Genomic DNA, 24,284 nt, shown 5'->3' with positions numbered 1-24,284 from the left:
GTCAATGATGCGTTCAGGTGCGTTTTTAGCGGGTAATGGTTCACGTTCGATATATTTGTATTATCTAAATAATTTAGGTCTATAAATGTATATTCCTTTATTTTATCTTTCCTATTTTTTGGGGGGGAAACTTTTTTTTCTGAATTAAATATTACACAATACATTTGCTAATTTAGATTTATCTTATTTTCAAGGCATAACTATATTTTATCTTTTTTTTTTTTTGCTGTGGTAAGACAAATATTAAACATTTATTTGTATCATGTAATTTATTTAATTCATCGATTATATTTATTTTTCTATAAATTTATGTTGTTCATCTGTTTTTTTGTGGGAAGACTTTTGAGAATATAAATATTTTTTAATCATATTTCTAAATGAAAAGTGTTTTAAAATGAACAACTATGCAATAAAGAAAATTTAGAAATGGATAGACAGATGGACGGATAGATAGATCAGGGAAAAGCACAAATAAAAGTGTCTTAAGATGTTTCTTGAAGGAGTCAGTAGATCATCAAACACAGATGTTTCTTGAAGGAGTCAGTAGATCATCAAACACAGATGTTTCTTGAAGGAGTCAGTAGATCATCAAACACAGAGATGGTTCCAAAGCTTAGGAGCAACAGTCTGGAAGGATTTCTCTCCTCTGGTCCTGAAGTTCAGGAACCATCAGTAGATTCTGATCCACAGACCTCAGAGCCCGAGCTGGGGTGTAAGTCTGGATCAGATCACTGATGGAAGGTCTGACCATGAATAGATCTGAAAGTAAGAACCAGAATTTTAAAATTGATCCCGAAAGAAACTGGCAGCCAGTGAAGAGTTTTAAGGATCGGAGAAATGCGAGTTCTTCTACTAGAGCAGCTCAGAATTCTATTATTTGTTCCTTCTCTCTTTCTCTCACAGCCGTCACAGATATAGAAGGAGGTTCAACGAGAACAGATGCGTTGTTGTCCTGAAGATAAGCTAAAGTGCTGAGTCACGACATCACGAGGACGGTTCTTGTTATCATGGAAACAACAACAAGTCAAACACATCAACGATGAGCGTCAAAGATCTCGACTCAATTTTCCCTCTGAATAAAATAATCAGAATTTTGGTACAAAAATAGTTTATTAAAAACAACGGCCCACGGTTGAAATAAGGTAAATTTCACAACCATGTCTTTTTTGTGTATTTAACAGTTCAAACAACTCATAAGAGAGGGTTAAAAAAAAAAAACATCAGGTTTTTTTCTCCTTCCGTGTCTTTTTTAGTCGTCAATCGTGAACAATTATAAACATAATCAATCCAAGCGTATTTACAGCAGCTTCCTCTCGACGGCACTTCAGTTCAAATGTTACGATGAATGAACTTTAATCTTTATGTTCAAACGCTCAAAATCCTGCAAATGCACAGAGAATCTGACTCTTCATTTCATTTCATTTTTTTAAATCCTCTGATATCAACGAGTCAAAACACTGAGCTAATGATTACGTAAAGCAAATGTGTACGATTTCATTTAAATGTTAAAAAGAAAACGTTTTTTTAAAAAGTTCATCCAGATTTCTTCACCCATATTGTCCATTATTCCAGCATCTGATGAAAGAAAACTATTTTGCAGGTTTTTGTAAATGTCTGACATGAACAAACCGTTTTTTCTTGACCTTGTTCTGGTTTAGTTTAGACGTAGAAATGCTCGTTTCTGCAGTTGTTATCGTGTCGTTCACTCGTGTTTATCCACAAACATCCAGAGCTGCAGGTTTTAAACATGGAGTAAAAGTAATAAATAGTGAGTTTTGCAGCTTCGATTGAACATATTGTAAAAAAAAAAATCAAATTATGAGCCGATGAATAATCGCTATAAATAAAAAAAACACATGTTTCCGACTAAACATTTTCAACAAATGGATCGAACGACTCTTCAAAAGGCGACGATCGAGTAGATCTTCGTGCGTCAGTGACGAGCGTCGCCTCCGTGTGTTCGGACGATAAAGAAAAAGAAAAACTTAAAAATCTGTGGTTTTGTCTGCGGCGTCGCTCGGCGCTGAAGGCTCGGCGGCGACAACAGAGTCCGGTTGCGGCAGCTGAGGTGAAGGTTCCGAGTCGGGTCTGTTCACGGCGGGGGGAGGAGTACCCGTATCCGTGGCGACGGCGGGCGGTCCGTCGGGGGTCTGGAGTTTTTTGTCCATGCTTTCCAACTCGGTCAAGCGATCGTCCTTGTCCCAGCGCGAGATCCTCTCTCTGCGCTCGGACCGCCTCGGCCGCTCCCCGTCCCGACCCTCGGACCCCTTGGCTCGGTCTCGGGCGTCTCTTCCTCCTCCTTCTCGCCCTCGACCCCTCTCCTCGTGGTCGGCCCCCCGCCCTCGATCCCTGTCGCCCTCCAGACTGTTCCGCCGGTCCCTCCAGTCCCTCCGGTCTCGGTCTCGACTTCGGTCTTGATCCCGGTCCCAGCCTCCTCTGGGCTCGTCGTCCTGCCAGCCTCCGAGGCGCTCCCTCCCGTCCGGTCTCTCTCCTCCTCCTGCTCCTCCACCTCCTCCTCGCCCTCCATCACCGAATGAACGACGCCCACCAAAGCCCCGGTCTCTGCCCCGGTCCCAGTCCCTCTCCCGCTCCGGCTCCATGTCCCTGAATCCCGGTCTTTCCCCTCTGAACGGTCTGCTGGCCTCCATCTCTTCCGGTCCCTCGGGCACACGAGGACCGCCGGGTCTGATGAAAGGAGGAGGACCCGCGGGTGGAGGACCCTGTCCGGGGAAAGGCGGACGCATGCCTTGAGGCTGCTGTAATCCAAAACCCGGTTTAGGAGGAGGCGCTTCGTGGTGCATCATGGGAACTCGGACCATCATCTGGGGACTCAGGTTAGAGATGGGGGACCCGGGGCCTTGGGGCAGAGGGAACCGTTGCATGTGGGGTTGAGGTGGCCCCGGAGGACGCTGCAGGGGGATCAATCCGGGTCGGGCGCCCAGTAGACCGGCGGGGAGATGTTGGGCGTTCCCGGGAAGACCACCAGGGGGAGCTCCAACTTGAGTGCCTGAGTAACAAAAACACACAAATAAGTAACGATAATTCTTATTGTATTTAATTATGTACTAAAATACATTCAGTGTTATTTACAAGTCACTTGTTTTATTCATTCTCTTCTGTACGGTCGACTCCACAAAATAGTTGTAAGGTTTAAATCAAAGTTCTGACTATACTGACCCATGGGCGCCATCTGGTGGTTCAAGCGGTTCGGAATCTCAGGACCATCCTCCATCTTTCTATTGGGCAAACCCACCGGCATCATGGGAGCATCTTCCCCGCAGCTCTTGGAAGAGGGCGGCGGACCGAGAGACATCGCAGCCATGGGAGGAAACCCTGAGAGAAGAAGTGAAGGATTTAGAGATTATAGAAAAAATATTATTGCCGTTTTTATTTTTTTTAAGTTTCTTTCTTCGCTTTCTATTCGATCAGTTCCATCAGAATATTGAATGTTTGAATTTAACATTTAAAATCTTGAAAGTTGGAATTTTTCATTAAAAGTTTGTTTTGTTGTTAAGCATTAAACTATATCATTTTTTTTAGATAATTGAACTAAATAATTTGTACATTAAAAAGTACTCATCCAGTATTGTTATATTGAAATTTAAAAGGCCACACATGTCAATATATTAAATTTATAACCTTTTAATTAATTAATTGAATTTAGAACCTTTTAATTAATTTTAATTAATTAAAAAAGCATTTCATTGGAAAAAGTGGGTTCTTTTTTTTTTTAAATACAAACAAATTCAACCTTTTAATATAACAATTATTGAATACATTTTCCTAACAATAACCCAACTCTGCTAAACTACATTTCAATTAAAAATAATAAATTAAAATTAAACATTTTAGATTAAATCAACCATATAATATTTCGATGACACTGCTTTACTACCATAAATGACTTTATATTTCCTTGAAGAAACACTTTTTGAATCCATCATTAGTAAGTAAGTAAGTAATTTATATTTGTATAGCACTTTTCCAGACCAGGGTCACAAAACGCTTAAACAATCAAAACAATATTCAATAAAGTATATACTTTAAAGGTCAAGAGTGAAATGTTTGACCCACTAAACTGAGTTAAAAACATGAAATAAATATTCATAAGTCAAAACTCCTTCATTTTCTTCGTCCTGTGAATCGTGTCGATAAATGTCAATTTAATTTGATGTTTTCTCACCTGGAGGCATCTGCATGGGGTTGAACCCGGGCCGGATGAAAGGAGGGGGTACGCCAGGAGGTAAACCCGGTGGCAGACCTAGCGACACGTTGTGAGGGAGGCCGGGCTGGTACGAAGGCGGAGGGAGGCCCATCGGACCGGGGAAGACCGGATGCTGAAGATGAGCCAGACCGACCACCGGGGGATGCATCTGAGGCACCTGGAAATAAAAAATATATATTTTTCTAACTGCATTCTAGTGTATCCAGTAATAATAATATTCACCTGGGCAGGTGGAACCAGTACAGGTGCAGGTGGCGCCTCCTCCGGCGGCTGCTGGTCCGAGCCTCCGTTATGATGGAGTTGTTCTGGTATCTCTAGACTCTTCTTCGTTTGAATCCACTCTGCAAAACATTGGAGGTTCATGAGCGTCTCGCTCTTAAAATCTCCTGACGAGTCTCGACTACCTGGTGATAACGTCTCCACGTCCAGCATCCCTCCTTCTCGGAGCTCGTCCAGCTGCTCCTCGCGGACCTTCATCCACGGTATGAAGGTGACGCCGACCTCCACGTCCCAGAACTGCTTGAACTCTGGCTTGATGCCTTTGTTTAAAGCCCAGGCGATCTGCACAGTGAGAGACGGGTGTTGATGTTGGTCACTGAAAATGTGCTTTGGTGAAGTTTTTTCTTCAAGGTACTTTATCTTGATTCAACACAGGAAACCGGCTTTCAAATAATATTTTAGTTTTACCATAGTTCTTTATATTTTAATTAAGTAAGTCTCAAATAAATGATTTGTTTTATTTACCGTAATCATGCAAATATTCACCTAGTATTTAATTATTATTTTTTTTTAATTGAATTAAACTTCTGGCCACTAGATGGCAGCAGTCGTTACATCCTCCACAGCTAAAATAACAATGAAATCACAGCTTTGACTGAGGACGAGAGGATACAGTAGAAGGATGGAGCAGGGACTGAGAAGTAAAGGTATAAGAAAAATATCGTTGCATATTTTTTCACTAAACTGTATCTCAATATTTTTTTTAATAATTTCTTAGAAGACTGTCAAATTATATTTTGTCTTTATAATAGTTCATTTGAGGTTTATAGTTAACAAAGTGTGTATAAAATACAACAAATATTTTTACAATTTACATGCAACTATTCACACGCGTTTGTTCATTTTTGTGTTGCATTTAAAATTCCGGCGGCTAGAAGACAATGAAATCCTGCGAGATCTGGGCGATGACTAAGGACGAGAGGATACAGTGACTCCAGCAGCTTTTAAAGCTGATGTTTGATCATATTTTTGGTTTGAAAACATCGTCAAGAGTCATGTGGTCTGTAAATTCTGCAACACCAGAGTCAAGTACTAGACAATACTACAAATATATACTTGTTACTCCAGTATCACAACACCAGAGTCAAGTACTGGACAATACTACAAATGTATCCTTGTTATTACAGTACGTATCGTATCAACGGATTCTTTCTGACACACAACCCTTGTCAATAGGTGAATAAATAAAGTGACTTTTTATCTACAAACCTTAATAGCTTTTTGGTTGACTTTGAACGATCCTCGCCCGAGCTTCTGTAGGGCCCTGAAGGCATCTTGTCTTTGTATCATGACTATGTAGGCGCAGCCACGAGGAGGAATCATCTGCAGAGAAGTTGTAAAAATTAATATTTTTTAAACTTTAAGGTGAAAAGTTAAAGAGAACGTTCTTACGTTTATAGATTCTATTTCGCCAAACTCTTCCAGTAAACAGGCGACATCTTGCTGCTGCGTTCTCTTGTCCAGCTGACCCACCCACAGGGTTGTGCTGCAAACTGTTCATCAGACACAATTTAAAAACCCGACATCGGCAATTTGTCTGGACAAGGATGAAGGAGTTATGGTCGACTCACTGCTCAGCGAGTCCTTCTTCGGAGGCGGCAGACCCTTCTGTCGGCGCTCTCTCTCCTTCTCCCTCTCGCGGCGTTCTAGCGAGCGAGACCTCGGCGAGTGATGGCGTCGGTCTCTGGAGCGCGAGCGCGAACGCCGGTGCCGGGGGCGCCGCGAGCGCGAGTTGGACCGAGATCTTCTTCGTTTTGGGGATCTGTTGACGAGTTGTTGGTATAAAATTATTTCCTCACGAATCCAAAATGCACGTTGGTCACCGAGAGCTTCACAAAAGTGAATAAAACAAACGTTCAAATACATATAAAACTAAGAACATAGAAAAACATGAGATAAGACTCTGATAAGGATATGAATAGCACGAAGAAATACTGTGTGTTTGGATAAAATTCAAAGAATAAAAAAGTGTTTTTTAGATGAGTAACCAGGAAAGCACAGAAACAAAAATACCTCTGCCAAGGAGCTTGTAATACTAAAATACTAAATACAATTCAAATACAAAAAAAGCTATATTGGCAAAAACATATAAAAACAGGTTCGACTCGATGACTGCACACGCATCCTCGACATGGATGTTTTATCTGATTTACTTTAGCGATTGGATTGAATCCTGTGTTTTTAAGCAAGACTTTCTTTTGTTAGCAAATGAGAAGCCATATAATTGAACGACAAAACCTTTAAACCATTCTTCAATGAAAAACACCAACATTTCTAACTAATCCTTTTAATGTAAAAACATTTTTATCCAAATTAAAAACGTATCATTTGAGATAAACATCTGTTTAGTTTCATAGCATTTTAAATACATGCACTGTGAATGAGTTAAAGTGATAGTTCACCCAAACTTCACTCGTTTTCTACTCACTCTAATCTCAACCAAAGGTTGGGATTATTTCAGAGTTATCTTTTCTTTTTAGAGTTATAGACAAAAATGTTTGTTCATTTTTATGTGACGACTGGAGCTCAGTCGTCCAAAAATACTTTAAATCATTGTCTGTGAGCGAATACATTCAACTATCTACACTGGTGGCGATATTTACCCAGAGTACTTCCTGTCTGTATCGCTTGTTATTCTTTAAACTTTTGCTTAAATATTGATTTTATTTTATTTTTTTAAATGTAAGAACAATGTTGAGACTTCAATCCAAGAGGGACGTTATTGACGAGCAGTATGGAGGTATTTGGATGTTTTTAATTGCCTTTTTGGACGAAGATGAAGACAACTGAGCTCCACTACATTAAAATGAACAAACATTCTCTCGTCTATAACTCTCAAAACAAACAGATTGCTCTGAAAATAATCCAACATTAGTCGATAAGTGAGTGAACTTTGGGTGAACTATCACTTCAATGGTAATGATCATATATTTTTCTGTCTACTGAAAATATTGTTGTATTAGTTGTAATTCATTTGTATTCATTAATTTAAAGACAAAGTATTTTTCTCCAATTTCCATATAGTATTACCTTGAACCCGAGTGAGATCTTCCGCCATGACGACCGTCCCTCAGAGATGAACGCTCCAGATCCACCGGCATATCCTGACAAGACGTTCAAAACACTCCATGAGTTAAAAAAAAACACAGTTTCCAGCTCAATGGCGATGTTATTATGGGATGTACCTGTTGTTGTTGTTGTTGAGGCATCATGTTCCGCTGCTGGTATCCTCCGATGAAGCCCGGCGGACCGACGGGGGGTTGATGTTGGCCCGGCACCGGCATGTGCTGCATCATGTGAGCCAGACCCGGTCCGGGCGGCAAACCGAAGCCTTGGATCTGACCGTTGGGTGGGAACGCAGGCTGCAAATTAAACATGTGATTGTTATTAAAAATCAACTAATAAAAGCGTTTATATCGATTATACCTGTTGCAATAACAGCTCTTGAGACTGTGGCTTGAAGTTCTCCATACGTTGCGAGAACACTGGAGGCTGCGTGTTGCTGGAATCATCGATATATTCAAGTTAAAATGAACGTTTTAAGAAAAAAAGCATTAGAAATGTGGGATGTTGTTGCGAATAATCCTCTTACAAAGCTGGCTGTGACGACACGTCTTCTCTCTTCCCATCATCACCGACATCCGGTTCATCGTCATAGTCAAAGCGATCCAACAAGGTCTTTGGAAAACATGCGAAAAGATAAGTTTCCGTTACATATTGCATGAGTCAAATCACATACTTCTCTTAGTGCACTAGAGGTTAGTATGCATCAGGATAGTGTACGTACTAACTAGTAACTAATACTCCACAGATAGTATGTCTCGAATCAAACTCTGCTGCTACACACTAACAGGAAATGACGCGACAGCTTCTTCTTCTACTACTATTTAACGATGAGTTCAACCAGCTGTAGGAACACTATCGCCACCTGCTGGCAGCACGTTTGGTTTGGATCAAGAAATATGAGAAACTAAACATTTGCGAGATATTTACGCCGGTATCAGCAGCGATGACGTGTCGTCCTCCTACTGCTGGATGAAAATGTACCTGAAAGTATATGCCTATATATATATATATATAAATATATATATATATATATATATATGACTTAACTTCCGTTTACAACGTCAACGTCACTAAGATGGAGCCGTTTAGTGTAGAAAGTGTCCATCGATCCACACTCAGTTTTGTTGGTGTTTTAGTGACAATTTAGTGTGAATTGAGCCAAGAATTGAGACGCACTTATGCACTAAAAATAGTAATAGTAAATTAAGTACACAAGTATGCGATTTGAGACACAGCTAAGGTTAAAAACGACTCACCTTGTCAAAGGCCGACGAGTGCTGGCCGTGTTGCAACATGGACGGTGGATACTGAAGTGGGAGTTCCATCCTGACGGGGAATTGATGGACCTGCATCGGAGGAGTTTGTAGCGGCGGCTGAGGAGTGGGTTCAGGCTTCACTGGCTGCTGCTGGATGGTTTGCAGCATCTGTTGAAGCTGAGAAAAGGGTGTTTAAGAGTTGAGTGTTGATACGAGAGGAACGAGCAGGATCTACTGCAGAAACACACCTGCTGACCCTGCGTGGACTGGAAGAGCTGAGCGACGGCAGCAAAGGCGTCTGAGTTCTGCAGCGGAGCAGCAGTCGTGGTGGAGTTGACGTCTAGATCCATCATGGGTTCTTGAGCTGGAGAAGGGACTGAGAAGGAAAAGAATAAGAGACTATTCCTACACTTGAACGTCACAATATTTATTTTTTTACTATACAATATTTGTAATTTTTAATACATTTGAATTACATTTTATTTTAACAATTCTTAATCTATGGTTTAGGTTCCATTAATGCTTTTATAAAATATAAATATATATATATATATATATATATATTTTTAATTAAGATTAAAAAGCAAATATTCAAAGCGTTTGATAATTTTTGTGTTGCGAATCAACTTCTGGCCAAAAGATGACAATGAAATCACCGGGAGATCCCGGCGATGTCTGAGGACGAGAGGATACAGTGACTCCAGCAGCTTTTAAAGCTGATGTTTGTTTATATTTTGGTTAGAAAACAAACAAAAGCAGTTACGACTTCGTCAAGAGTCATGTGGTCTGTAAATACTACAACACCAGAGTCAAGTACTGGACAATACTACAAATATATGAATTTTCCTACAAAGTCGCAAAACTTTGTATCATTGACCCTGTATCGTAGTGATAGAAATTATTGACACGGCGATGTCCTGCAATATTTTTTCACGATACTCAATAAATACATTTAAAATGTGGCTTTCAAATCATGTTTCATTTTTTACAATAGTTATTATATGATGACTGAGGACAAGAGGATACAGTGAGTCCAGCAGCTTTTAAAGCTGATGTTTGGACATATTTTGGTTTGAAAACCAATGAAATCAGTTACGACTTCGTCAAGAGCCATGTGGTCTGTAAATACTGCAACACCAGAGTCAAGTACTTGACAATACTACACATATACACACGTAGACGACATATTTCAATGTAAACAATCAAATAATAACAATACGTTTCTCCAAAACTAGGTTTGTAGAAGGTTAGTGCCACATTGAAATACAGTACAGAGTCAGCTATCATCCATGTTGTTGAGAAATACTAGCATAACTCTTGGGATGAATCAAAGTGTCCAACACTAGTGTAGAAATCTCTGCTGTTACCTGGATCGTCGGCTTCCAGAAAAGCAGCTGAAGTGTCGCCAGCGCTGGTCGCCATGTCTAGCAACGGCTGGATGATGTCACTTCGAAAGACTCCATTCTTCTGCCACAGATTCAGAACTCGCACTAGCTTGCTCTACAAAAACAAAAAAAAAGGTTTTGTGTTAAATTTTCCAATAAAACGTTGCTATAAACATCTCAACACAAACGCTCGTACCCTCTCTTCCACCGGGCAAAGGCACAGGTTTTCAAAGGTTCCTATAATGTTTTTGGTGAATCTGGGACCAAACACGTCCTTGTCGGCTCCAAACTGGTGCCTGGACTGTCGGACGATGGAGTCCACAACGTACAGGCCGGCGACCTTGAACTCCGGCTTACACTAAATACAAGAGAAACAACGTTTTATTTTCAGTTTTTAAAAAAAACAACAAACCAAAAACACTTCAACCTACCTTTTTGATGAACTTCTCCACGATCTGGACGACGTGCTTGTAGAGCTGAACACCATGGAAAGTGTGTTATTATTATTCTTTGCACAAGTACACAGTTGGATCACAAACGTCTTACTTTCATAGCTTTGATGGCGGATTTGGTGATGGAGATCATCTTCGCCCGAGATATCGGGGGCTTGCTGTCCATCAACGAGAACAACTGGAGACAAAATATTTAAGGGTTATCAAGTATGAAGTGACCTCGATGGCAGATGGAAACAAATCAATTGTATTTGGTTCATACTTGTAAAAGTATGATTCAATTTCGAAACCATCCTGCGTCATCTCTGGATATTAAAAAAAATCAGCAGTTAATACAAAACTCTGCAGCGAGAATTCTGAGCCGCTCTAGTAGAAGAACTCACATTTCTCCTGATCCTTAAAACTCTTCACTGGGACAGTTTCTTTCAGGAGCTTTTTTTTTTTAATTCTGGTTCTTAATTTCAGATCTATTCATGGTCAGACCTTCCATCTGTAGATTCTGATCCAGACTTACACCCCAGCTCGGGCTCTGAGGTCTGTGGATCAGAATCTACTGATGGTTCCTGAACACGCTTCAGGACCAGAGGAGAGAAATCCTTCCAGACTGTTGCTCCATACTTTGGAACCATCTCTGTGTTTGATGATCTACTGACTCCTTCAAGAAACATCTTAAGACACTTTTATTTGTGCTTTTCCCTGATTTTCTGGGACTCCTGTGTTTATGTGCCTTGATGTTTTAAAGTATATATTTTAACTGTGTGTTGTTTTGTATTTGATTGTTAAAGCGCTTTGTGACCCTGGTCTATAAAGATCTTTACAAATAACTATTCCTTACTTACTCACTCTCAGATGCAGTTTGAGTCAGACGGTTTCTCAAACTGTAAATTTAATTTTAAATGTCAGGGTCTGCGTTCTCTTTGATTATGGAAGTCTCAGTACATCTTGCCCTGACTAGCTGGGGAAAAAAGGCCCTGGTCCATCATTAAATGCTTCAACCCTCCTCCTTTCTGACCAACAACCTTATTTTCTTACAACCTCTCACCGACTGCAGCAGAAACGGAAGAACAAGCGACTTTAAAGTCCACTTGTAAAGAATAAATGATTGACACTCCTTTATTCTCACTAGGTTTGGGAAATTTGAGTAAATAGATACTAAGTAACTAAGTATGTAATATTGAAGGAGTCAGTAGATCACCAAAGACAGAGGGAGATTTTTCCAAAGCTTAGGAGCAACAGTCTGGAAGGATTTCTCTCCTCTGGTCCGGAAGTTCAGGAACCATCGGTAGATTCTGATCCACAGACCTCAGAGCCCGAGCTGGGGTGTAAGTCTGGATCAGATCACTGATGCAAGGTCTGACCATGAATAGATCGGAAAGTAAGAACCAGAATTTTAAAGTTGATCCTGAAAGAAACTCGAAGCCAGTGAAGAGTTTTAAAGATCAGGGGAAATGTGAGTTCTTCTACTAGAGCGGCTAAGAATTCTGGCTTCAGTTTTGTATGAACTGCAGGCGAGACAGATCCTTCTTGTATAGACATGAAAACAAACTGTTGCAATGGTCCAGACAAGAAGACACAAACAAATGATGAACAAATTATATCGAGACAAACAGTACATGTATTCAAAATAACAAAACAGTAATAATAAAAATAAAATAAAAAAATATATACAGTATATGTTTTTTAAATCGTAAAAGAAACGCAATTACAAATAAAATAATGAAATCATATATCAACTACAATAAACAGTAGTAGTACAAGTGCACATACTACTTTTTTTTAAATGATTATATAGTCAGACTGCAATGGTAGGAAGAAGGGGCGGATCTCTCCTTCCTACAGCGCGGGTGAATATATTCTGGCACTAAAGAAGCTACTAGTTCAACTTGATAGTTTATCTATACTATATATATTCAATTACACTATAAAAAAAAGTATCGTTTCATGATCTTACATCACTGCTGCGTGGGTTTTATATTCTTCCTCCCACGATGTTGTGAGAATCTTTCACGACACAAACACTTGTGATCAACATGAAAACAAGATACTTATGAACATAAACAAGTATCTTTCTTGACTAGTTGTTGAGTTACTACTAATATTAACAGCAAGTCCTAGAGATCACGTTACAAGAAACTAGCATCACTTGTCTTAAGGGTGTCTTGTTATGTCCAGGATCACTTTATTTACGCCGGATTTAACGTGTTATGCTCGATAAACGCCATGTGCGTCTACGAACACGCTCCGTGCTCGTGAGGTTTGATGATAAAACACAACATTGGTTCAGGCAGAGATGCAGGCCTGCGGGTCCGATGCTAACTCACTGACCAGCAGCCTCCGAAACATGGCAACTTCTTCATGTTTATTCCAGTCTTTTACCTCGTGGTTGAAGATGTTAACGGCCTCCATCGTTGCCCGACGACGAGGCCCCTTCGTGTCGTCCCGAACTACCCCCCGCTCTGCTGTGTTTACACCCGAAGGGGTTAGTTCAACATGTCCGCTCCTTGTGGCTAATGGCTGTTAGCTTAGCATTGGCTGCTAACCTGCAGGTCGGCGGGTAGCGCAAAGCATGATGGGAGCCCCCCTTCTCGTAGTTTCACCGTATGACCAGTAGATGTCGCCACGATCGAACGAACGGCTTGTTTTTCCAGTTTAGAACAAAGAACAACGAGAAGCAAAGAGGAAAAGAGACTTTATTCTTTTATTGTACATATTTTAAAAAGGGATTATTTGGATACAATTGCCTCTTTTTTTTACCAAACACTGTGAACATTTATTTTCTATTAATATGTCATTTAATAAAACGATTGATTATAGAGCATAATAATAATAATATCAACAATAATAATTATAATATTCTGTGTGTATATGTTGTTGAAAAATATAAAATTCCTCCGACTTCAAGCATTTATCCTAAATGTTTTCCCTGACGTTATTTTTTTTGCAATTCTTTGTCTAAATCAACAGATCAAAGCTAAAAAATAAATAAAATAAGATATACCTTTATTCTTTCCACGTTTAGATTGTCACAAAAAATGACACAAACACGTATTATACATGTCAAAATAACAACAATAAATAAACAACAATGTGATTGTAATTTAAGTAAATAAACACAATAATGGATGAAGTAATGCCACGTAGTAACAACAATTTGAATTAGTACACATGAATAGAGTTGGGGATCGAGTTAAAACACTAAAAAAACATTATATTTTCTCATTAAATGACTGAATGGAGTGAGCAGAGGAAGCAGCGACAGAATCTCTCCCTTTTACTGTGCGGGTGAATAAATTACTTACCAGGGAGGAACAATAATAAATATTTATACATTTTGTTGTTTTTTTAAAACAAGTTTTATTATAAATGCTTCAGGTCATGAGACACATATGAATACAGGTACATTTTATTATATATTAATTGATAATAAATACAACTATTACTGGTATGAAACCCCATTTCATTTTCTATTCCATTTTTTAAACTGATTTATGTTTTTTTTATTTGTATTCTACATTTATGTGTTTGTATTTGTCATTGACCAGTACTGACGACACAATGCTACCCCTTTGTCAATAAACACATTCTATTCTATATAACGTCATGTGCAGTACCACAAACGTCCTCTAGATGGAAACACAGCTCTTGATTCTGAGCTCCACAATGAACACAGGTGTCTTTTTTTTCCTTTCTCTGTCGAGGAATCCATGATGCCAAGATAAGAAAAACCAACAAAGACTCTACGTTTACCCAGTCAAGTTCACCTCAGCCTACCTTTTTAAAAAACAGATGTGAACACAGACAGGTTATCCAGGTACCAACGAATACCTTTATTTGTGATGTCATTGTAAGAATGACGCAAAATATTAATAGGAAAAAAAAAAATCTCCTCCCTGAAGGTGTCATAGTTCCAGGAATATTTTTTAATTGGACTCATCGGAGGAAGGTTACCGTGGAATTAAGACAATAACTTGTTTTTAAAAAGAAAGACAAAAGCCTGTTGTTTTTTGGGTGGTTGGAGTGACTCATGTCACACGCATCTCAAGCATGTGTTTGAGTTTCCATCCCTGGAATGACAACATTAAATTACTCATATATGATACATAAATGTTTGACCTACATGTTGTTTTGTTTCCACACACATGTCTCCTTTGTTCGTCCGGTCCTCAGGAGCGCATGGCGCTGCGTAAACAATCCATGATGTTCCTCATGCGCTCATCGTCGCTCCGCCCCAAGGACCCGGATTGGTCCAGAGACACCCCGCGACCATGCAGGAGTGTTTTGTGTGTTTTTATTCTCTCACCCCACCCACCCAGATGAACCGGGAAAGTCACTTCAAAACGATGCGCACACGCTGCTGCCTCACATTGACTCGGAGACGCGCCGCAAACACAACGCGTTTCATCGACGGGACGCGCACTTTTGGCAGATCGCTCTGAGAGTTCTGACCCGGAGATCCGTTGGTTCTGGTAGATTTTATTTCTACCTACTAGGGATACATCACTCCACGGACGGTGGGTGATTGTTTTAGACTGGTTTTCCACAAGAAAAACAGCTGCGATGCCGGTGGCGGACAGCGACATGCTGGTGGACCTGAACCACGAGGGCAAGACCCCGAGCACGTCCTCGGATGAGGGCATCCTGCCCGCGAACCTGAGCAGCCCGGCTGCCGACATCCTCAAGAACTTTTACCACACCAAGAGGGTGGGCAACTACCTGATCGGGAGGAAGCTGGGAGAGGGTTCTTTCGCCAAAGTGAGAGAGGGTCTTCATGCCATGACAGGGGAGAAGGTAAGAACACTTTTGGAATCTATTTTTTTTTCTGATTATGGGGCAACAATATATGGTCAACATTTTAAATTAAACAGTTTTTTTTTGTCAAGATTCTAATTCATTTGTTCTGTTAGAAATACTTATTAAATGGGTTAAAATATTTCTTGTTTGGCTCCAAATTTATTTAAAATTAATTTTAAAGCAATAAAAATTCAAATTGACTTATTTATAAATCAGATAATTCACAGATTCAAGTGCAAATGTACTGTTTTTATTACATTTTTTATTTTATTTGTACACTGTCTTTTAATTATTACTATTGTTTTTAAGCTCATACATCTGATTGTATTCATATATGTTGTCACATTTCATTACAAAAAATAATCCTAAAAAAAAAAGAAAAAAAAAGTGTCTTAAAGTAAGCAGTCTATTTAAAAAGGGGGAATTCAGTAAATGCTAAGATGTGGTTTTAGATTTCATATCAGTGGTCAGTTCCACCTGTCACTTGGTGTCAACAGGCGAAATATCTTAGTATCTATTTATGTATCTTTACTGTACGTACACACGGAATGGATTTATAAATGCCCTTTTTTTTGTTGAGCGACACCATCTCCGTGAGGCAATATTTACCTTTGGTGTGTGTGCGAGAAAGAGAGAGACTGACTGACTGTCCTGGTTCCACATGTGTGGCAACATGGCTGTATTTTCTGAACTGCCGCTTTGTCTCGTGGCTGCCGGTGACCTCACCGCCGAGGAGAAAACAAGGGACCTATGAAAGAGCAGAAGCTGCTACTTACATATGAAAGCATGTCTTTGATTAAAATGAGCCTCATTGCGATTCAGCCAGTGTTGGGAGCTTTGTTTATTTATTTATTTATATGGATCACCATTGGCCACCACTGGTTGCCTTTGTCTGTCCAGGTTGCATTTGCATTTGGTCAAAACAAGATCAAATTTTTCACCGCCATTGTTTGACAAAATGAGACATAAAAAAATGAAACTTTTTCTGTTAAATATGTCATTAGATGGAGGTACAACCTTCCCCGTCTTTGTTGAGGATGATGCAAACATGAGCAACATCTCGCTCCCCTCTCTCTCTCTTTCATTCAGAATTGGGGAGGGGAGGGCGTTGAGTTTATGAGAGCTCACCGGGAGGTGAAAGGAAGCATCCCTTGAAAGTGGGCTTTTCAATTTTTTTAAGGGGTTATGCCGGAGATGATCAAGAGGTTACGAGGTCATAGGAATCTGTTTTTGATGTCTATAACCCACTCCCCCCCCTCCTTATGTCCCCCTTTTTCTGTCTGAGGGAATCCTGACAAACAACCCCAGAAGCCCCCAGGGCTAAGCAGCCCCCCTTCCCCTTCCCCCCGGTCCCATCCCCCTGCTATATGGACCACTCTACTGTAAATACAGTGACCCCTCCCCCTTATTCGTACCCCTCTTTGTATGGCATAAACAACGTTGTGACAGCCCAGCGTGGCACACGCCTCGGTCAATTAGCGGCCGTAAAAAGGTAATTTCAAGGTGAATCCATTACACCGGGATGAAGGGACAGTAGTAAAACTGACACTGAAGGACACGAGAAAGAGAACATTGCCACTTTGGCCTCCACCATTTCATTAATGGATTTTGGTGATTAGCTTCTCCGCTCGTGTCTTTTCATGTCTGTGGACTCTCCTTGGAATGATTTGCTGTTCGTGGTTCCGTATGTTCTTGAACCCGGTCTAGACGGGAGGCAAGGAGACTGGTAAAAAGACAGGATGCATTTGATGGGTATGTTGTCGGAATACAATTAGAGAAGGACACAAGGACATACAAGCTCTTGTGGCTTTTTTTAATCAAATGGAACGAGCCATTACACAGGGAGCGGAATTCTTAAACAGGTCGACCAACTTCTGACGTCCTTGAATTCGACTGATCGATGCTTTTTTCAACGTCATTTGTGTTTTTATTAGCCGTACATCAGATCACTAATAAATGTCAACTATATAATCCATTTTATTTAACAACAACAACAAAGGAATGCGTTAGATTTTCAATCATTAAATTGGACACATTCTTTCTAAAATGATAATATTGCTAAATGATAAAGTTTATCTTTAATGTAAAAGTAATTGCAATACATGTATATTGTGCTTCACTATATATATTATATATATAAACCAGATTATCATATTTACATTATTCTTTTTATGTATACAACATACTTAAATGTAGGTCAGTGTCTGACATAACTGTTCCAACATAGTAGTCAATGTTACCTTCCGTTCTCTCTTTTGTTGACTTGGTATTTCGAGTTGAACATTTTGGATTAACTAATGCCACAAATATTTAAGGAACAGCCAGTGAAAGTCTTTAGTGTCCGTCTGTGTTTGATCATGTTGCAGTTTGCCACGTGCCAGCTGAAAACTTTGAAGCAAATGGGGAAAGTATTAACGGCCATTTGGTTCCCAGCGCTTTCCCAGCGGATCGGATAACGTTTGCTTTTTCGCCTGCTTTTTATGATTGTACCGCGCCCCCTCCGACAAACACATGGTGACCAAGCACACATGTCGGGTCCCAGAGGCGCTTGTGTCGCCCCCCACATTTTGAAGCAGCTGCAGAAGAGGGTCCAGCGTTAGCATTAGACACTTGGCCCATCACCTGTTCCCCTCTCCCTGGAATCCCAATGCCGACTTTACAGTTTCTACTTCCTCCCGCCAGGTGGCCGTGAAGGTGATTGACAAGCGGAAGGCCAAAAAGGACTCGTACGTGACGAAGAACCTGAGGAGAGAAGGTCACATACAGCAGATGATCCGCCATCCCAACATCACTCAGCTCCTGGACATCCTGGAGACGGAGAACAGCTACTACCTGGTGATGGAGCTGTGTCCCGGCGGCAACCTCATGAATCGCATCTACGACAAGAAGCGTCTGGACGAGAGGGAGACGCAGAAGTACATCAGGCAGTTGGTGCTGGCCGTGGAGCATCTTCACAGAGCCGGAGTCGTGCACAGGTGAGACCCTGAACCAAGACAATCTTTATCCCACCACTTTGGTCTCATCCTTGATAGCTATACGTCACAAAAGTGCACCCTGAAGAAACCTTACAAGACATCCAACATACTTTTCTTAAGTGCTAAAAAGTTATGCGGGGATTTAAGCGATGACATCACTGATACAAGATATTGTCTACGTTCATGGGAATTCTACTTCCTTGAGGCCTGGGAACTCAACCGTCCTCATTGTGGTTTAAGTAGATAACTGTATAACAGGATTTGGGAGGCTAAGCAGGCGGACAATGGAGCCTAAAATCTGACAGTGTGACCCACATTGGGAGGGTGCGTTGAATGGTCGGTGGAGGGGCTCGGGGCGACCGCAATAGATTAGCATTGTATGATGATAAGATTGCTGTATTACATCTTGTTTTTTTTTATCTGTGTTGCAGGGATCTGAAGATTGAAAACCTTCTATTGGACGAACAGGACAACATTAAGCTCATCGGTAATTCATCCCTTCTTTCATTCACTAAAATTCTCCGTCAGTGTAAAAAGGTTCATCAGCGGGAAGTGGAGCAGTCACGGGTCTAAGAGCAATTAAACCGTGTTTAAAGCTCTCACTTAAGTGTTAATCTCCCTTTTGTGGTCGGAGGAATGGTTTGCCAGGAGCAACAGTTAACCCATGTGGCTTTCTTCCTTACAGATTTTGGTCTCAGTAACTGCGCTGGCATCTTGGGATACTCGGACCCCTTCAGCACCCAGTGCGGGAGTCCAGCGTACGCCGCCCCGGAGCTCCTCTCCAGGAAAAAGTACGGCCCTAAAGTGGACGTTTGGTCGATGTAAGTAAACCCATGATTATGTCTCTTTATCTTAACTTTATTCGGAGTAAGCTAATGTTACGTTTACCGTTCCAGAGGTGTGAATATGTACGCCATGCTGACCGGTACGCTCCCGTTCACCGTGGAGCCCTTCAGCCTCCGAGCCCTCCACCAAAAGATGGTCGATAAGGAAATGAACCCACTACCTCCCTCACTGTCGACAGGTACGCGGCTGACATTTATCTTGTGGTAAAACCTGTTAGAACAAGAACCCTTGTTATGTAACAGTAATTATAGTTTAAGATAAATGTACAGTAATGACTCGAGGCAAGACTTCCCAAGAATCTTACGGTAACTTTAAACTAGGTCATCATGAACTTCTTGTCTCAAGCAAATAATTCATCGGCACAAAGTTGTTTGCGCGAAGCAGATAGCGACACATAACCGAGAAGTTGAGATACTATACCTTTTTTATGAATGTATACATCAAGAAGAAATAATGTTTATTAAACTGTAAGAACTGAAATATTTGATGAGGGTCGGGTCATACAGGTATGGGGTGCAAGGCCCCCACTTTGAGTCGAGCTCTTCCGTTTTCACACTATAGATTTGGACGGATTATTGTATCATACTGTGTACGTGACGGTGTCACAACTCTGATGACACGTCCAATGTTCCTAGTAAGGATGATATTAGCCTAGTTATGTAAGAGTCTACGTGATTATGCAAGGACGATAAGATCATTCCCATCTTAGTACACGAGGGATATTCTAGAGAACAGATTGTATCGCGACACCAATCGGGAAGAGTACTTTGTGGTTAAACATTTTTAATTAATTGATAGGTCACAAAAAAATGTGGTTGTTATTCTATAATAAATCTTTTTTTTTGTGACAGCTGCCATCTGTCTTCTGAAGAAACTGCTTGAGCCGGATCCAAACAAGCGACCGAATATTCACCAGGTGATGGCAGATTCCTGGCTACAGCTAGCCAACAAAAACACAGGAGCACCGTACCTCAACAGGTAGCGACAACTGCCGAACAATGTGAATCGAGTTTGAGTTGATCTGTTCTCACATGCCTTTCTTTCTCCAACGAAAGGATCCACATTGAGGAAATCAACCACACGGTGTTGCTGCACATGACGGAGAAAATGACGTACAAACACAGCGAAGTTCTGAGTGCGGTTCTGACCAACCGGGCCTGTCACACCCTGGCCGTCTACTTCCTCCTCAACAAGAAAATGAAAAGACTATCGAAAGAGTACAGAGTGAGTCCAATGTCTCCTTGACCGTCCAATACAGCTGTAGGGCCTCCTGAAAAGATTAGAGGGGGAACCGGAGTCCTTTAAGAGTTTAGCCTGGAAACTGTCCAAACCTCAATCCGATTGAGAATTTATAGGATTACATGTAAGATTTTTGTAGCTGAAAAGCAGCTTACGCGTACTCAAGAACTTTAACCAACGCAAATGAATCCTAATGAGGCCTACGATGCTAGAAAGATGTTGTCAAGGTGATTCCCATCGGAGGAAAGTAGGGTCTTGTCTTGCTTTCTAGTAGCTAACATGCACTTATTCTCGCCAGGAAATGCAGTTCCAGGAGAAGAAGAAAGGAGAAAAACAGAAAAACGAATACTTCCAGACGCAGTGGAGGAAGCATGTGGACAAGCTGACCATCCCGCCGAAGCAGACGCCCGTCTACCTGGCTGTTAGCAAAGAACCCAGCAAGGGAAAGAAACATCGAACAGGTGAGAATTCTTCTTCTTTTTTTTATCAAATATAAATCTGAATTTTTATTTATTTTTTTGTGTTTTCTATACCTTTTTATTCATTCAGGGTAGGTTGACTGAGCATGCATGTTCTGTACAGCATCACATTTTCTCATCCAGCCATCCAACCATCCCTCCCTCCATCCATCCATTGTTGTCTGTCCATCTGTACCACGTGTCCTGTGTGTTCATCCCTCAACCAAGTGTTCAAGACCATTTTTGACAAATGGTAGAAAAACAAGCGGGAAAGAAAAACATAAAAATGATCACATTTTCAGGCATTAGATGAGTTTCTAATAAGTACTTAGGTGAGATTTTTTTTTCTGGAATTCTTTTATGCATCCAAATTGCACAAATTTATAATTTTCTACTACAATCAATCATATTATTAAACATATTTCTATATATTTTAAGCTGAAATTAAACCCTCTTCCACTGTATTCAGAATAGTTCAGTGACTGTAAAGTTATCTTTGTCCATTGATAAATCTAGTCATTATTTCTATAAACAAGGAAATATTTGGAGTAGAAAAAGACAACGACGGAGAAAAAGTGCAAGTTATAATCGTAAATTGCACATAAAGTATAAAAAAGATAAAACATTTGGAAGAAAAAGTATAGATTCATTATCTAGAACAGTTGCATAACATCAGGTCTGTTCTTTGGAACTGCTCATTAAAAAGAACCGGTTTTGAGATCGTAGCCTAGATCAGTGTGTGTCCTGACAGTCATGTCATTAAATCAAAGATATGTAGATACTTTCATAGTGTCAGTTGATTTATTGCTGCTCATTTTTTTATTTCAGGCTTATTACGTGCCATAACTGGTGGCCATCGTAACTCTCCCCTGGCGCCCCCCGGCACTGTTGCCTCTTCTTCCATGGAATATCTTGAGATCCAGCCACTGTTTTCCAACACGCCGCAGCAACGCAGGCGACTGGCGACGCTCCCACAGATCAACACAAGTCCGGAGCACAATATCCCCGCACCACCTGCGCCATCACCCATCGGCATGCATTCCTTTGGATCTCTTTCCAAAGCTGAGCAGATCGACGACACCCCTGCCTCACCTTGGTACAAACTCACCAACGGCACTTTGTCACCCCCGCGCCACGTTTCTGCCTTCCAACCGGACTCCTCTTACCTGAAAAAGGCTACCATCCCCAGTCCTCCCGTTCTTATCGTCAACCCGCAGCCAAAGAAGAGCATTTCGTCGGAATGGTGCGGTTCGGACACCAGTGGCAGCCCACCCAGTACAGTAGGAAGCCCTCCGGGCACATCAGCTTTTAGCCCCCCGAAATCTGCCTTCAGTGCCCTGAACCCCTGCTCGGCGTTTAGCCCTCCTTCCCACACCAACAGCAACAACAGCAGCAGCAGTGACCCTGAGAGTCCGACACGTAGCAAATTCCCCTCCATGGGAATCGGACAGATCCTCAAGAAAAAGGTGCAACTGCAGCCCTTCAGCTTCCGGCCGGAGCAGGTCGTCGAAGAAGTGGTGTCACCCCCTCCTTACCCCATGCAAACTCTCCTCTGTGCTTCCGGCGCTCTCAAGACTCTTTGCTGAGAGGTACCGGACTAAAGGTCGAGAAAGACGGACTGAAGTTAAGGCCCCTCGCAAAGTTTTGTGTGAGGTCTTCCAGAGCGGCCTTTTGGACTGTAAACCGTCCCTTTACTGCTACTGAGCCACTTTCTGTTTGAGACTTTTTTCTTTTAGGAAAAAAAAGATGGCCTCGTAATTGGCCACGAACATGCAAAGACTACTGTACTATATACACTGAACTGAGGAACACACTCATGTAAAATCTCTGTTATGAGCCACACACTGATTCACACCAGCTTACCGTTCTTTACCCCTGACCCTTACTGCGTGTTTAAATGTCATATCGTTGTGAAAAAAAACTGATAAACCTCCAGTCAATCTGGACGATGAAAGTCACGGCACTATTCTGGTAAACCTGTAGTGATCAAAGAGTTAACCATCTTCTAACCTCGCTGCATTCTTCACCAGGGGAAGTTTGGCAGTTGAGTCGGAACGTTTTTTAGTATTAACAAATAAAGATGCAAGTGTTCTATCATCATATCCGCGGGCATTGATTGAGCTTGCGACACGAAGATGCCTCTTTTTTAGACAGTTTTGCTAATAAAGAGGAAAAAAAAGAATCAAAGAGCCTTAAGAAACAGAAAGACCTCGCCACGTTGCTGTAGGTGTGTAGGTTGTATCACCTGCAAACATCAATAAGAATCTCTTCCTCTTGTCTTAACGCTGTAGTCTGTGCAATAGTCTTAAGTGTTTACCGTAATGACGAGTATTTGCCGAGAGCGAGTTTGTGAAAAACTGTAAATATCAGTTTCGACTCTGGCGCTTTTGTCACTTTTTTCTGACGGTTCTTAAATGTTTCGTAACCGTGGGCGACACGAGGCTCCTCACTGTTAAGACGTCTTCTTTGTCTACGTTGCATGCTACGTTTGTGACGAGCCGGACCCGCTTCGTCTGCTTTTTGAAATTACGTCTTTGTACCGTTTTGTTGAGATTGTTACAGACCTGAACATGGGTTTGGACCCGGGATGGGGGGGATTCCTTTTTGTAAGATTTTGTAATGGAAGGTCTTTTGTTCGATTGTCATGAGATTTTTATTGCTGTATAAAGAATTTTAAATATTTATACTGAATCCATTATGCGTCTGTCTGGTTCTTCTTCAGTACCTCTTTAGAATTACAGTCTGTGTTACATATGTCAAACTCGTGGACAAATCCAGGACGCCGATGGTGTACTTCCAATAAAAACAGATAATGTACAAACAAATAATGAGATAAAAATGTCAATTTCACAAATTTTCTACTCACCCTCGTGTAAACTAAGGGTTAGAAAAGTTTTTAAGTGATACATTTTTGAAGTTATAGGAAGAAGTGCATGTTAATATGACGGTAGCGTACTTTTTTTTTTTTTTTTTACAAAAAACACTTAAAAACATTGAAACACCTCCATAAGGCTCGTCAGCCCCACAGCATGATGGAACCTCCACCAAATTTTACTGTAGGCTGCAAGTTCTTTTCTTGGAATGCTGTGTTCTTTTTCCGCCATGCATAACTCCCCTGTTTATGCCCAAATAACTATTTTAGTTTCATCAGTCCACAGCACCTTATTCCAAAATGAAGCTGGCTTGTCCAAATGTGCTTTAGCATTCTGCAAGCAACCCCGTTTGTGGCATGTGCAGAGAAAAGGCTTTTTCCACATTACTCTTCCATAGAGCATCTCCTTGTGTAAAGTGCGCTGAATAGTTGAACGATGC

General features: G+C 41.0%; 2 protein-coding genes across 2 annotated transcripts; one reads left to right on the top strand and one right to left on the bottom strand.

Moving 5' to 3' along the window:
• Nucleotides 1–1,106: 1,106 nt before the first annotated feature.
• scaf4a (SR-related CTD-associated factor 4a) lies at nt 1,107–13,186 on the bottom strand. Its single transcript, XM_087807765.1, has 19 exons — nt 13,040–13,186; nt 10,758–10,841; nt 10,643–10,687; nt 10,408–10,569; nt 10,194–10,326; nt 9,075–9,202; nt 8,827–9,003; nt 8,097–8,182; nt 7,931–8,006; nt 7,690–7,866; nt 7,535–7,608; nt 6,076–6,266; nt 5,897–5,997; nt 5,714–5,827; nt 4,630–4,786; nt 4,448–4,566; nt 4,184–4,382; nt 3,178–3,333; nt 1,107–3,007 (listed from the first exon to the last, which is right to left on the bottom strand). Exons 1-19 carry the CDS (start codon nt 13,067–13,069, stop codon nt 1,986–1,988), a joined length of 3,231 nt encoding a protein of 1,076 aa, XP_087663891.1. The 5' UTR covers nt 13,070–13,186; the 3' UTR covers nt 1,107–1,985.
• Nucleotides 13,187–15,004: 1,818 nt separating this feature from the next.
• Nucleotides 15,005–23,663, top strand: hunk (hormonally up-regulated Neu-associated kinase). The gene is made up of 9 exons (XM_087807806.1): nt 15,005–15,451; nt 18,137–18,429; nt 18,861–18,916; nt 19,115–19,250; nt 19,326–19,453; nt 20,127–20,253; nt 20,331–20,499; nt 20,813–20,975; nt 21,801–23,663. Exons 1-9 carry the CDS (start codon nt 15,221–15,223, stop codon nt 22,556–22,558), a joined length of 2,061 nt encoding a protein of 686 aa, XP_087663932.1. The 5' UTR covers nt 15,005–15,220; the 3' UTR covers nt 22,559–23,663.
• The last annotated feature ends 621 nt before the right edge of the window (nt 23,664–24,284 follow it).

The sequence above is a fragment of the Callionymus lyra genome, chromosome 14 (genome assembly GCF_982586985.1).
Source record: "Callionymus lyra chromosome 14, fCalLyr1.hap1.1, whole genome shotgun sequence".
NCBI lineage: Eukaryota > Metazoa > Chordata > Actinopteri > Syngnathiformes > Callionymidae > Callionymus > Callionymus lyra.
Note: the sequence above shows the minus strand (reverse complement) of the source record. Positions and strands in the feature narration are given on the sequence as shown.

What these genes read in the sequence shown, in the direction of transcription:
- scaf4a (XM_087807765.1), bottom strand. Translation starts at nt 13,069, where the DNA reads ATGGAGGCCGTTAACATCTTCAACCACGAG. An exon ending in ACTCGTCGGCCTTTGACAAG is followed by an intron (nt 8,183 to 8,826) that starts GTGAGTCGTTTT and finishes TGTTTTCCAAAG; the next exon opens with ACCTTGTTGGATCGCTTTGA. An exon ending in TCAACCAAAAAGCTATTAAG is followed by an intron (nt 4,787 to 5,713) that starts GTTTGTAGATAA and finishes CTCACTGTGCAG; the next exon opens with ATCGCCTGGGCTTTAAACAA.
- hunk (XM_087807806.1), top strand. Translation starts at nt 15,221, where the DNA reads ATGCCGGTGGCGGACAGCGACATGCTGGTGGACCTGAACCACGAGGGC. An exon ending in ATGCCATGACAGGGGAGAAG is followed by an intron (nt 15,452 to 18,136) that starts GTAAGAACACTT and finishes TCCTCCCGCCAG; the next exon opens with GTGGCCGTGAAGGTGATTGA. An exon ending in GACTATCGAAAGAGTACAGA is followed by an intron (nt 20,500 to 20,812) that starts GTGAGTCCAATG and finishes TATTCTCGCCAG; the next exon opens with GAAATGCAGTTCCAGGAGAA.